Here is a 14,489-nt window from a genome sequence, read left to right as displayed (position 1 = left end):
GCCTCCTATGTGCTCATTGTAGTTGAGATCTGGAGATTGGGATAGCCCATACGTGCGAGTGTACGGCGCTTGTTCATATGCTATATAGTATCGAGTTGACCACAATTGTATTGGCTAAATAGTTGTGCTTGCGAGCCCGTATTAACTGCTGATTGCGACGCCCATACCGACAATCTTGCGCTCTTCTCTGCAGTTTTCCTAGTGGTTAATCACTTTCTGCTCTTGACGCCACTTCTGACACGCTTTCACTACAACTTCTCGAATGACCCATTAGTGCAGCTCTTCGCGACCAACTAGAGCAGTTGGCTACTAGTTCTTCGGGACTGCACGATCTGACTTGTCACATACTGATCAATTTTAGTGTTTACCCATCACGCATTAATGCTTACTATTGACTATGCACTATCAAGGTACATACTGTGTCATTACGAAAATCACGTGCCAACAAGGTCGAGTTTACGATTCGGAAGGTTGGTCGTAACTCACTGATCGAGCTAAATATACAAGTATGTATTAGAATGAACATGTATCTCACTCTAATACGCTCTCGTAACTTTTAAATACACAAAAAACGCTTTGCAAATATTCACAGGAAGATATTGTTTGGCATACAATGAGATATCACCAGATTAACAGTGTTGTCAGCTGAACATTTTTTTTTAATATAATAATAATAGAATGTTAAGTTATTGCGTATTTCAAACAAAAGAGCTGAACGAAAGTATACAGTAGATTTCCTATTCAGTGTGGCAAACTAAGAACGTTGCAGTATCACAAATATCCAAATTTTGGTAGTCTCTATAGCAGTAACAATACAATGCACATCTGAAGTACTTTAGTGTCTAACGTTTAGTGCATAACGTTAAATTATAACACTAACAGTCATGGGCACCCAAAGGGACCGGCCCCCCTGGCTCACGAAAATGTATTAAATTTCTTAAGATTTTCTTAATAAAAATAAAAAATTACCAAATGCAATATAGTAACCCTCCTAGAAAATTTTCTTCGGGCGCTCAAGCTAACAGTGGTTCGTCCTATCACAAAGTCATTGTTCTACTACGCAAGAAGTGATAAACTTTGCATGGGACAAAGCCACGATGTACCCTTGCCGAGAGCTATTTTTTTCGCCGGCATTTTGCCTCTATCTTCAACCTGGTACACATCAACTGAGGCACTAAGAGACGTATGCGTGTAAAACCTGATATGATAGGTGTTGATGTGTGGAAGTTCTTCGGATGGAAACGAAGTATCCTCTGCAGAACGGAAGCCACGCCGTAAGTGCTAGTTTCATTTCCCGGGTGACTATTAAAAAAAATACAAAATGAAGGTATGTTGATGCAAGCCAGTCTGACACGGGCATGCACATCCGTCACTTTTTCCAATGTATTCCTTTATTACCCTGTGTTGCCACATATCAGACTTCCCCATTGCACATTTTCAGCATACTACCGGTAACTCCAACAGTGTCCAACACTGTTACCACTACACTTCACTGTTATGTTTAGTGATAATAGTGCGTTTTAAATCTGTGAACACTTGTATATGGTGCTATTTGAAACAAAATATTTTAATGCTGAGTTGGCAACACTGTTTATGATTTTCGATAGGGCATTTTGTTCTCATTACATTGTGCAACTTTTGTTTTGATTGCTTTAACGGTTTTAAAGATATTTACTTTAAATGTTCAAAATTCCATGATATAATTTTTTTGGATATTCAAATTTTGAAGCCCCGTAGCTCCTATCCTTCTGGTCCATAGCACCTTAAATTTTGCTCATTTTCATTTCTCATGATGCTCTATCAGATGTGCTATGTGGCAGTCAGATTTTAGCGACAACTTGTGGGACCCTCCCGTGTGAAACTACTATTCTTAGATTCTCCTCACTGTTGAAATTCTAATGAAGAACTAAAGCTGGCAGGAAGAGTGGAATCACTATTTTCCCATTCAAAAGTTTTCTTTTGATCTTATTTACGAAACATTTATCGTATCTTTTTTTTTTTTACCTCTCTTAGAGATATTTAATATTCTATAAACGTTAGTTTTTACATAGCACTTTCTTCTCATCTATTTCCCAAGGTACTCAATTTACCGAGAAAAGAGATTTACAATGAATATTAGTAATAAAATGCAATAATAACATATGAAAAATAATTTATTGAGATAAAAATATAAATATATGTATTTCAACGTAAAGAAACAATGGGAAGCATGTTTTCATTGTTTTATAGATCCTTTGGTGTTTGGACTTATGAGTGCAAATCAATATATTTATTTTGTTACATAAATGTGATTACCTTCCTGCATTCAAATAAGGGATAGTTACAAATTTTTAGCTATTTTGTCAACATAAATATTTCACCAAAATTTCATGAAAGTTAATTGCCCACATACCAAAATATCCCACATATTGTGCTTCTGAAATATAAAACCAACATCTCTTTCCATTACAATAAAATCCCATTAATATATATATAGGTCCACTCACAATTAAAAACTTAGACAGAAAACACATTCCCCAAATGAACAAAACAGTAATTCACCGATACCAGATGAGACACATAATCACTTCGTACATATTCTACTTAATCTCAGGCAATCATAGTGACTGAAAAAAGAAAACATCACTGGAGCGAGAACAGATTTGCAAATTGGAATTATGATGTCATTATGTGAATTTTATGATAGACAAGTGCCATGGGCATGTGTTTTCTTGCATACTCCCGTCTCAGCATAATCTATCAAGTTTCACTACAAGCAGATTCATTGAAACCCACTGACTGCGGGGTATTTTGTCTTAAACATCTCATTACGAGACAAATCTATAACAATTATACTTAGCACAGACAAAAATTCTGATACAACTTTGACCCTTGTAGTCAGTACTGTTACCCCGATGTCTGCAGATAGTTGTTATATACTATGATCATGTGTTAATATCACAAATTAACTCCAACTGCCTCCGGAAATATGTTGCAAATATTATCACATCGTTGAATCATTGATTGATGGTCACAATCTCAATCCCCTGGGGTATGTTTTGTAGTCCAAACAGAAGACCAATCTGTTGTGAGTGATACCCTAACACTATGTCTCTCAAACATCCCCTAGAGCGATTTAGAGTACCCTTGCAAGATACTACGCTTGCTGTCAATGAATATGGCCACAGGGCTTCCACGTCTGCGTTATCCAAGTAGTTGAGCATTTTGTATAACAAGCATTTGCTTCTGTATCAGAACTTTTGTTTTTGCTACGTATTTTCACTTCAAAACAGTATTTATAGTAATTTTGATTAGTTCATTTTATTGATCTTACAGATATAGATTTTACTAATTTGGCTCTCCGAAACGCTTTCTCAAATTCGTATACATGATTAATTATTTTGCCCCCAATTTAAACCTAACTTACATTTGATCTAAAGAAATCACATTCTACAAACAAGATCGAACAAAAATTACATTGGCAATTTTACATACACCATAGGGAGTTTATGGACAGCATCATGCATTCGCAAGAAAATACAACACATTCATCAATATTTATGCTTCTCGGTCAGACGAAAGCTGTTTGTAAACTTTAACTTACTGCAATATTCACCAAGAGAATGTTATATTATTAATAAAGCACCAGTGAAACCATGATGTAGCGTTTCAGAGCTACGCAACAATAGAGACAGCGAATTAATGCCAAGTCAAAGACCAATGTGATCAGAAATATGTATGTATATACACGACATCGAACATCAATATGAATATAGCTTTCTTTAGAAAACGTTAAAAGGTACGGAAGAACTTTTCAGCAGTTCCTATCAATTCTTTCTTTCTTCTCATTTATCTATTCTTTGGTGCTGCAAATACGAAAAATGTAAATAAAGCAGTGAATACAAACGAAAATGTATTGAATTTCAATGGTTTTGCTGGACGCGGGACATACACAGAACATTGTATGCTACTATCAACATCATTTTATTAGGGTTCAAGACAAAACTTATTGGCATGTAAGGAATTCTAGGATAGATCAACCTAAACTATACACGGAGGTGGTTCCTTTAATACCTCTGTTCGTATTACGTCACCTTCAATCTTGCGTTTAGGATTAATAACAGTATTGCTACTACTTTATTTACGACTCTCGTATTTTCAGTCTCTCACAAATAAGGATTATTTGACACATTGACGAACAGAGTAAAACAACCAAAAAGCTTTTTGACCCTGTCCATCTACAATTACTTCCATTTTTAGCGTTACAGTCACACGTAGAAAATAACATTCATTTGTCAAAAGCATCATTACAATTTATGACACTTCCAAAATCATAGCTATTCTTCCTTTTTCAAATGGTAAACGGATGGGAAAAGTAGAATCTCCAAGAATTTTCTAATACGAAATAAACCTTAATTATTCATTCTCAATGTATGTCACTACAAATGCTGTATATTACATTTATGTATGACCTAATCTAAACGTTGTGTCAATTTTTGAGATTCCTAAACCTGTTGCAACAAAATATATTGTTGCAATACGACTTTTATGTAATCTCCTATTAGATTCAAAGTATCCAAAAGATTCTTTCTCAAGTTGCCATTTTAAAACTTTTTTTTTTTTAACATATTCATGACATACAAGTACTACTGAGTCGCAGTTTATAAATACATCAATGAAGTACTCTTCAGATAAGAAATAACAGTCCCAAGAAGGCATTATACTGTGAAAAAAGATAACAATAATTGTATGTTTTTATTATAAGTCTGGCGTCAGCAGAACTTACACAAAAAATGATATATCGTATATTGTAAGTCATTATTATTATTATTATTATTATTATTATTATTATTATTATTATTATTATTAAACTACAACCTTGAAGTGACACAAATTTAATCGTTTGACTGGCTGAAAATGAACAGTCTGCCAGTACTGTACGAAAATGAAAATATTTATTTTTATTTTAAAAAACAATAAAATATATTTTATTATTATTATTATTATTATTATTATTATTATTATTATTATTATTATTATTATTATTAAACTACAACCTTGAAGTGACACAAATTTAATCGTTTGACTGGCTGAAAATGAACAGTCTGCCAGTACTGTACGAAAATGAAAATATTTATTTTTATTTTAAAAAGTAATAAAATATATTTTATTATTATTATTATTATTATTATTATTATTATTATTATTATTATTATTAAACATTATTAATGCTGCATTTAACATACTACTGAACCATTTTCATTAACTGCTTTTGTCTCCTGATAATGGTAATTTGACAACAAATGATGTGAGATCAGTTCAAGAAAATATGAATATTTTCTTCCAAGATAGTCTCGATTTTAATTTGCACCGAACAAAATACAGTCCTAAGAGCAATCAAAACCCGCAGGCATCAATACCCGTTATGTGGTATAGGCACTGTGGTAACACGAATAAAGGTAACGAGGAAATTGCAAGCATATTAATGGCTGAAAACTAGTTCTCATACTCCGACTGAAACTTTCTTTTTTTTTTTAACGGGACTGGTATTCAGAAACTAAACTGTATCGAATAGAACAAAGGAAGCGAATTACTTGTTAGAAAATAGAGACTTAAGTATCACATACCACTGAAGAAGATGCATTATGAATGCTATTTCTAAACTTTTCATCATACAGAAAGCATTATAAAGCGAAGAAAACTGAAGAACAGGCAAGTAGTTATAAAGTGTCTAGTTAAATACCATATTGGAATACTTATGAAATTTTAACTGAAAACCCAATTAGAAGAAGAGCATTAAGAAGATCTTGGCGCAGATGGGAGAACAATATGAAGGTGGACCTCACAGAAATAGAAATACAAATTTGAAACTAGATTCAGTAAATTACTAAGGATAGAAGTAATCGGAAAGCTTCTGTGAATGCGGCATTGAACCTTTCAGTTCCATAGGTCATGGAATTGGTTACTTTATTGAAGTATAGAGCCACGTGGTAGTGTAGCCACATTCAGAATGGAGAAAATAGAAACTGATGAGGCAGGTTAGATGGTAAAGAAACTAGAGAAAGAAAGAAAGTAATAAATAAAAGGAGAAATTTGTATATTTATAATATGGAAAATAAAGAAAAAAAAATACTACCTAGTGAAAAATACTTTTAAAATTAACGAGATATGAAATAACGTTTTTTTTTAAAAAAAAATAATAACGATAGAGCGAGAGAGAGAAGGAATACAAAATGAAATATACGAAAAGTAATAGTAAAAAATAAACAATAAAATAAAGCTGATAAGATAAAGATAGGTGTGTAAACGATTCACGTATAAGATGGTAATGTGAGAGTCTGGAGAAAGGATTTTTATGATACTACCCAGACGATGAGGTCGGATTCTAGTAGTGAGTTGTGTGTTCTCAGACAGATAGATGAGGAATTTGAACACTGCGCGAGTGTCGGCGATTGTTGATACAAATCGAAAGAGGAATTAAAAAGAGTTCTGTCAATATAGAAGGTCGGAAAGCGGGTACACTTAAGGAAGTAAACAAAATTGGAAGAATTGCAACAACCAGGGATATTAGTCATCCTTGTGGAGGAATCTTGGCAGTAAAACTAGTGTCGAATTTAGGACAAAGTTTTCATCTGGATTTCTGCTATTTCTTTGTTGGAGATGAGGAGTGTAAGGAGATTATAACGGTTTTGAATTTTGATAAACTATTTTCGAGTGGGTTGGCAATGCTTTATCCATTTCAAGTAAGGTAGTGAGAATGATATAAGCAAGATTCTTGGGTGTCTGTATAAGGCTAAGGTATTATGGAGTTAATAAGTAAAACTAAGGAGGATATTTTGTTTTCGGTGGGATTTTTCGCATGACTGACTTGTTTGCGCTAAGGGAAGGAGGATGAAAAGTGCTGACAAGAAGATTATGAGGTAACTGTTGAGGTGTGATATGGTGGAACTGAACGGCGACGACATGGGATAGAAACTTTTGATATGGTAGGAGTTCTTGAATTGAAGCTATTGATTTGATTAAGCGCCTGCTTAAAAACAGTTCTAGTGTTATGATTATGTGTCGATATTAGCAAAATGTCGTCTACGAATTGAAACCAGAGGAAAGATTGGAGCGGTGATGAGTGGAGTATTTGAAGAATCAAATCGTATGATTTTGTTTCTACAGAGTACAGTGGTTCCGACTACTAACAAAAACATGGTCAAAACTCCCTAAATTGAAGTTTCGATTTGGAAACTTTTATGACCCTAAATAGGTTTATATTTTTACCGTTAAAAACGATCACTTTTGAGGGTCCACTGCTGGACCTGGCTGTCGAAATCTCTTTCAATCTATGCATTTCAACTAGCCACACCGGCTCTTGCTCCGAGTATAAATTGTTATTAAATTATTGAAACATTTACACTATTGTTCTTTAATTCTTTTCAGTTTAAATTTGAAACAATAAAATATACGTAAGTCAAAAGATCAACGAGACCCCATTCTCAAACAACTTCCCCGGATATTTTTAAAATAGTCCTTCATTTATAAAGCAAACATTAGCTGCTCCCGCTTCCTTCATTTTTTTTTGCTCAGGTTTTCCTGTGATGAACTTTTTTTTTTTTTTTTGTATTGCAGGTATTGCGACATATTTTTTATTCATTTAATCATTAATTTATCTAAATTCAAAATCAGCGACTCTTCAACACTGTTTTTTTTTTTTTTTTTTTTTAAATCGAATTATTTCTAAGGCCGCCATACTGAATCTATAATTTTTTGTTTTCGAAAGGTGATATGAAATTCGAAATCAGCGACATCGGGAACCCCCAATAACTTTTATTGAAATCATTTATTTTTCAAAATGTCTCCGTATTATTTTGATTTTTGGTTATTTTGAAAACGTAATATCAAATTGGATATCAGCAATCTGAAAAACCCGTATGCACTGGGTTTTAGAAAAACTATATTACATTTCGACTTCTGACAATCTGTTTGGAATTAGGAACCACTGCGCGGCACTGCAAACTACCAAGACGGGTCCCGTCGGACCTCCACATATAACTAATAACAACCTAGAGTAAGGTGAATTTTTATTGTTAAAAATTATGTATTAAATCATTATTTAGACAAAATGAGTTTTTTCTGCCACTAAGATATACATTTTATATGATCTACTGCACAATCTATTCAAGAAGTTGCTAACTTGATTTCTGAAAGCCTGGGTTGATGTCTGGAAAATGATATCAAAACAATTATTTAATAATTGAACGCATACTGAACAAATTATATTTTATAAAGGTATCACAACACTGACAGCCAATAGTATTTCTCTATATTCATTGCAAGCTTCGAAGAACATTGACAATAGCAAATGCTATGAAGAGTCTAAATGGACACCAAAGATAGAATACATTTGTGAATCATTAATAACTTGGCAACTTTCAAAGATACAGTTTTTTCATGCTTTACTTGAAAATAAGACCTTCAGTCCAGTTGAATCTTGCTTAGCATTAGGAAAGTTAATTTTGCATGCACTTACCTACAAGGATATGCTTTGCGGCCATTATAATGAATGAGAAATTTTTTCGTTTGTAAGTTTATATTATACTGTTATTACTATTATATTTTATTAATGCTTTGTGAATTGAGTAACTATATAGATTACTAGTTTTTCCAGATCATTCATACCTCCAACTGAAAACTTGTTACGTAATGGAACGTTTTTATTTGTCTTGCAGTAAACGAGTACAGACTTTCTATTGTCTAATACAATCATTCTTAGAAATCAATCATCAGAAGACTTACTTGTTCTACTATTGTATTTACGTACATCCGTCCAAAATTCAATTATCGCACTCTCATGCAAACCGACTTTTTTTTCCTACATACACTTTTTCTTCCAGAGTTTTAGATTTTACATACATTGCTCATATGAATAATAATAATAATAATAATAATAATAATAATAATAATAATAATAATAATAATAATAATAATAATAATAAGAAGAAGAAGAAGAAGAAGAAGAAGAAGAAGAAGAAATCAATTAATAAACAGCGAAAACTTAACGGCGTTTAATTTGCTTTCGATATATATGTAATGTTATGTATCTATAACTGTGTATTTCTAAGCATATGTAGCCATTCGTTTTAATTGGTTTATACATTTAACAAGAAACAAGAAATAACCCGAAAGACATCCTTTTGTACAAACTGAACAGTCTTGTAACTTCATGAACTGACAAAAGTAATGTATCCCTAACAAACTAAACAAAAATGAATAAGCAGCTAATTAGTTAAAAGACATACTTCTTGGATCACTTTACGGTCATTCATTAATGTAGGATCAAAATACAATATTGTTATTGAAATGAAATGAATTTGACTGACTAACTTATTCACCTTAATATTCTAGAACTGACTTCAAACCAAATATCATTCAATATAAAAATCAGTAAGGTCCTTGTTGTAAGATCAGATTCCTTCCAGTGTTTCCACATGAGGAATCCAATTAACTTCTTGGATGACTGTAGAAATTACCCTTGTAGTTACAGATAAGCTGTCATGTTCACCGTACGGTCACAATATACGTACATTTGTTTTAACATATATACACTTACAATTATAAACATGTTATATACATCACAACGTTCTATTTAATTTACTAACATGCAATATATTGGTTTGTCAGTTATCCACATGTACTTGTATAGATAAAGAAAAATGTCAGTGTAACAGTTTTTAAAATATATTACTCCTGATTCAAATTACCCTCTTCCCATCCTTCTTGTATACAAAATGCAGGTCATTTAATATAAATAGTACAAATCCGTGTCATTAATATAAATTATGTTATACACCTTGTATCGCACCCAGTTGGAGCACTGGAATTAGAAGATTGAACGCATCTTGAATGTATGTACTGCTATTAGATGCCTGGAAGAAATTAAAAAAAAAAAAAAAAAGTTTAGAAAGTGATGCAATTTGGATTTTAAACAAGCTAGTTACGAACGTTACGTAATCCATTGATCGTTATTCTTAACTTTTTAAGAACTAAAACTATAGATTTCCAATCATGGTATGCATATATGGACAATAATAAGTTTTTCTGTAAACTTAAGTTCTACTCGTATCAATAGCTAGGAAATTACTATATACGACGTTAACTCCAAAGCTTCTGCTTACTGTGCATTTGGTTGCTACATCGTTCATTCTCTGCAAATCTCTCCCTTGAAATAAGACAACAATGTATGCTGATCATTTCACGAAGTTTCTGGGAAAATAACGGAAAATATCTCTTCTTTGTATTCATGATTTTCTTATTCAACTACCACGTTTGGTTTCCTATAGTGCATTCTACAATTACGAGATAGCCTTTTTAACATACAGTACTTTGAATTCTATGTCCAGTCTGGAGCTTACTATTTTAATTCCTTTCATACTGGAATTGCACGTTTGCCTGCAAGGATAAGTTATGTAATCCAATTTATCACAAATATTGTTTTCGTACCTAAAAATCTTATCCGTATCTGAAAGTTGTACATTTCCGTGTTTCATGGGTTGCCTAAATTCATTTTTCTTCCGTGTTTCATGGGTTGCCTAAATTCATTTTTCTTCCGTGTTTCATGGGTTACCTAAATTCAAACAGCTGGACAGGCCAAAACTACTATAAACTAATAAACAGCTAAAAAATCATTTTTGTTTTGGCATAAATTACGTTTGAATTTCGTTCTCCAAACATTAAAACACACGGAAGGTTTGACAGAAGATTTTTTTTCATCCTAACCTTTTAACCATTTTTTAACTTTCCTTCATGTTTTTTAACCTTTTTGAAGTCTACCACAGGCTGAAGAAGGAAGTTGCATCTTCCGAAAGCGCTACCTGTTGCATGTAGAAGAAAATTCTGCTACATATTTTTTGCGGTGAGTAATAGCCTTTCTGCTTTTTGTCATTGGATATAATCACCGCTCGCAATATTGTGACACTGCAAGTTTGATTCGCGTACTGGCGCAGTATCACATTGTGTCACCGCGAGCGCCATCGTAGTACAGTCTTAAAATGGCGACTTTCACTGGTGCGAACCGTGCTCGCAGGCCTGAATTTAGGTAAGTACTATTCTGTGCTTGAGCACAGGGCGGCAGAATTTAGGGGGCGACAAAATTTTGGATTTTCTTTTAAGATTCATAATAAATATTTAAAATTAGCAACCCGCAGAGTCCCGCGCAAGCGCCAGAAAATATGTTCATATGTTTAATTCGCTCTAAATACAGTACTTACTAATTAGCTAGCTTATCTGATTATTTTTAAAAAATCATCCTCTCCCACTCTCATCCCAAGGGGTGAGGATAAACTTGAATATCATGAAAACTAATACCGTTAAACTCAGCGACCTCGAAAACTATGAATTCAACACCAATATCTATCGTTTTCGATTACTTATAAAAACTCGCTCCCAAACCTTGAAGTTGAATTGGATTAAAAGTCTCACTATTCATCTCAGCGACCCCAAAAATTGTGAATTCAATTCTAATATTGGTCGTTTTCGGAAAGGCGGCAAATTATTTAGAGCACAGGGGCGCAGAATATATAAATACGGGCCTGCATGCTCGGTGTGTGTTATTTCAGGAAACGAACTCTGCAATAGCTGTTCAGTGTAGATTTCGTACGGAACAAGGTAAGGAACCTCCAAGCAGACCTACAATTTACATTTGGCACAAGAATTTTGTTAAGACTGGTTTTTCTGTTCGCCATGTGAAATCACCAGGTCGCCCGCTCGTTGATGCTGCTGTTGAACAGGATAGGAAAAGCTTTGCCCATAATTCCAAAAACACGGCGTGCGTCTCGCGAGACAGGCATTCTACAAAATACAGTTTGGCGAGTGCTACGTAAACGTCTACACTTGAAACATACAAATTTACAATGGTACAACAAATAACTAAAGTAGATAAGGTTGCTTCTGAAGAATTCTGTGTGGAAATGTTGGATCGAATAGAGGAAGACGAGACATTCCTTAACACAGAGGTGAGAGTACATTTCACAACAGTGGCATGATGAACAGCCACAACTGTAGAATCTGGGGCAACGAAAATCCACGTCACACCATTGAGCACGTCCGTGACAGTACAAAGGTAAATGTGTTTTGTACCCTTAGCAAATTTAAAGTGTACGGTTCTTTTCTTCATGGATAACACTGTCACTGGTATTGTGAATCTTGATATGTTGATTTTTTTTTTTTTTAAATTCCTTAAATAGATAAACAACAACAAGACGTGATCTATTACTACCAGCAAGACGGCGCCTCCCTTCCTTTCTCATTTCCTCAAAGAAGTTCGAGATTTCCTTGATATTCGCTTCCCACGTCGGGGAATTGGCCGTGCAGGTCCAATTGCATGGCCACCTCGATCCCCAGAGTTGAACCTATGGATTCCTTCCTGTGAGGTTTTGTTAAAGATCAAGTGCATGTTCCGCCCCTAGCAGACAATCTTGCAGACGTAAGAAACTGTATCTACGCTGCTGTTCAGAAGTTACGCCCGATCAGCTGGAACGAGTGTGGGAAGAAATTGAGTAACGGTAAGATGTTTGCCACATCACCAACGGCAGTCACATCGAACTAAAATGAAAATTTGATGCTAAACTTGAAGTGTTTTGCTTCAAACTGACAACTCTATCGTTCCTATAAGTAATCTCAATAAATTTCTATATGCTTTCAAAGCTGTAAAGTTCTTTTTGACTTACCGTGTATTGTGTCAATATATCTGAAATAGAAACTAGGAATCGCGCTTTCGGCGTAAAGTACTACTACCGTATAAAATGTATCTGACTCCTAAAACATGATCCTAACTGAAGTTTTACATTACCCTCTTTACTCAATTGTAAACAGACTATTATCTTTCATTAGGTTCAAATACGGTCCAGGGCTTAGAACCGATATCGTAATGCAGTTGGTAAAGTACAGGACAGTCTTTATCGACGCAATAGGAAAGGAACTTCCGAAAAATACCCTGAGAAAACGCTGGAAGTAAGCTTACGCCGTCGTGTAGACTCAGTATTGCCAAGTCAGTGAATTTGTAGAAACTCGAGCAAACTCGTAGTTTGTGCGATTAAAAAGTGTTCGATCTTGAATACGTTTGGCAGCACCTAGAATGATGTTATGTACGAGACAAGAAATCAGAATCTTCTGATTGATTTGTATGCTTCATTATATACTATATATCACCATGCCAAAACATTATGACCAGCCGCTACTTTTTGAACGAAGTGATTGGGCTGATTGGACTTCGTGGTGTCGAGGTTGGTACTAGAGATCTACACGGACCGGAATTTTTAGCCCGGGCCCAGCCCGTGGATTTATAATATGAGGCCCAACCCGAGTCCGAAATATGTTTAGCATTTACGCCCGAGCTCGTATAATAAACAAAAGAGCCCGAAATAAGCCCGAATTACAGAAACGTAATAATTAACGCAAAACTGCATTTTTATTTACAGCAATTAGAGATTTAATTTTGCAGTTGTGATTTAAAAGTTCTCCAGAAGGAACGGTCCAATAAATATCCTTGTACAGTATATTTACAAAGTTAGGCCCGAAAAGGCCCGCGAGATATGGCTGTATATTTAAAAATTTACGACCCGAGCCCGGCCCGGAGTGATATATGTTTTGTAGGACTGAGTCCGCCCCGCGGGCCCGGTCAGGCTTAAGCCCATGGGCTCGGCTCGAGCCCGTGAAGACCTCTAGTTGGTACACCAGGATAGGGTCCAAACTGTTGCACAATTAACAGCAGACTTCAACAATGGAAAAAGTATGTGGTTAGCATAGAGTTCACTGTAAGATATGGACCTCCACACCGAACGTCCCACACATGTACCAATGTTAACCGCACAGCATCGTCGATTATGACTGGAATGAGCACTGGTAACGTCATGCCAATGCAGGGCCTAAAATTCAACGAAATCACAGCTCCACACTGGTAACAATTTTATATAGTATAGAAAAACTAGTTTAGTCAGCATGTGTTTAGACATATAATCAGTGTTCTGTCCAGTACATCATGTTTACCTTTCGACTAAAAAATTATTATTATTATTATTATTATTTAGGAAAATTTTGGCATCCAGAGCAAACAAAATTAAAGGCACATTAGGATACATATTTAATTGTATTGTATTAAACCACTAGGTACAGGGAAAAAAACGGTAAGAAAAATAGTCACACTGGAAGAAAAAAGTCACTTTTTCTTACGTAAGAATTTCACTGTCACTTTTCCGTGATCATCACGCTTTCTCAGTCTGTTTTCTGCCAAGGCAAATACACCGTCATACCAGGGCTGTTCCTTTGACTTCCTACCAACTTCAAAACGCCTTTTTTTTTCTGGCCAGCCATTTCATAACAGCAGGGGTTGGGCTAAAAATCTTCCAACGGACCCATATTTATATTAACGTGAAGGTAATTTTTCACAGTAGTGGGAGCTAAAGACAGTCTGTTATCTGTTTTCAATATGTTGTAGTCACTTATAAGTGTTTCAACATCGGAAGAAG

General features: G+C 34.6%; 1 protein-coding gene across 1 annotated transcript in view; it reads right to left on the bottom strand.

Moving 5' to 3' along the window:
* Positions 1-2,135: 2,135 nt before the first annotated feature.
* LOC145670307 (protein FAM114A2) overlaps positions 2,136-14,489 on the bottom strand; it is a 53,186-nt gene continuing 40,832 nt past the window's right edge. Inside the window, exon 9 of the mRNA XM_081738781.1 lies at positions 2,136-9,893. Within this exon, the coding sequence (XP_081594907.1) occupies positions 9,810-9,893 (84 nt within the window). The 3' untranslated portion in view covers positions 2,136-9,809. The remainder of the gene's footprint in view (positions 9,894-14,489) is intronic.

The sequence above is a fragment of the Thermobia domestica genome, chromosome 14 (assembly GCF_964235325.1).
Source record: "Thermobia domestica chromosome 14, izTheDome1.hap1.1, whole genome shotgun sequence".
NCBI lineage: Eukaryota > Metazoa > Arthropoda > Insecta > Zygentoma > Lepismatidae > Thermobia > Thermobia domestica.
Note: the sequence above shows the minus strand (reverse complement) of the source record. Positions and strands in the feature narration are given on the sequence as shown.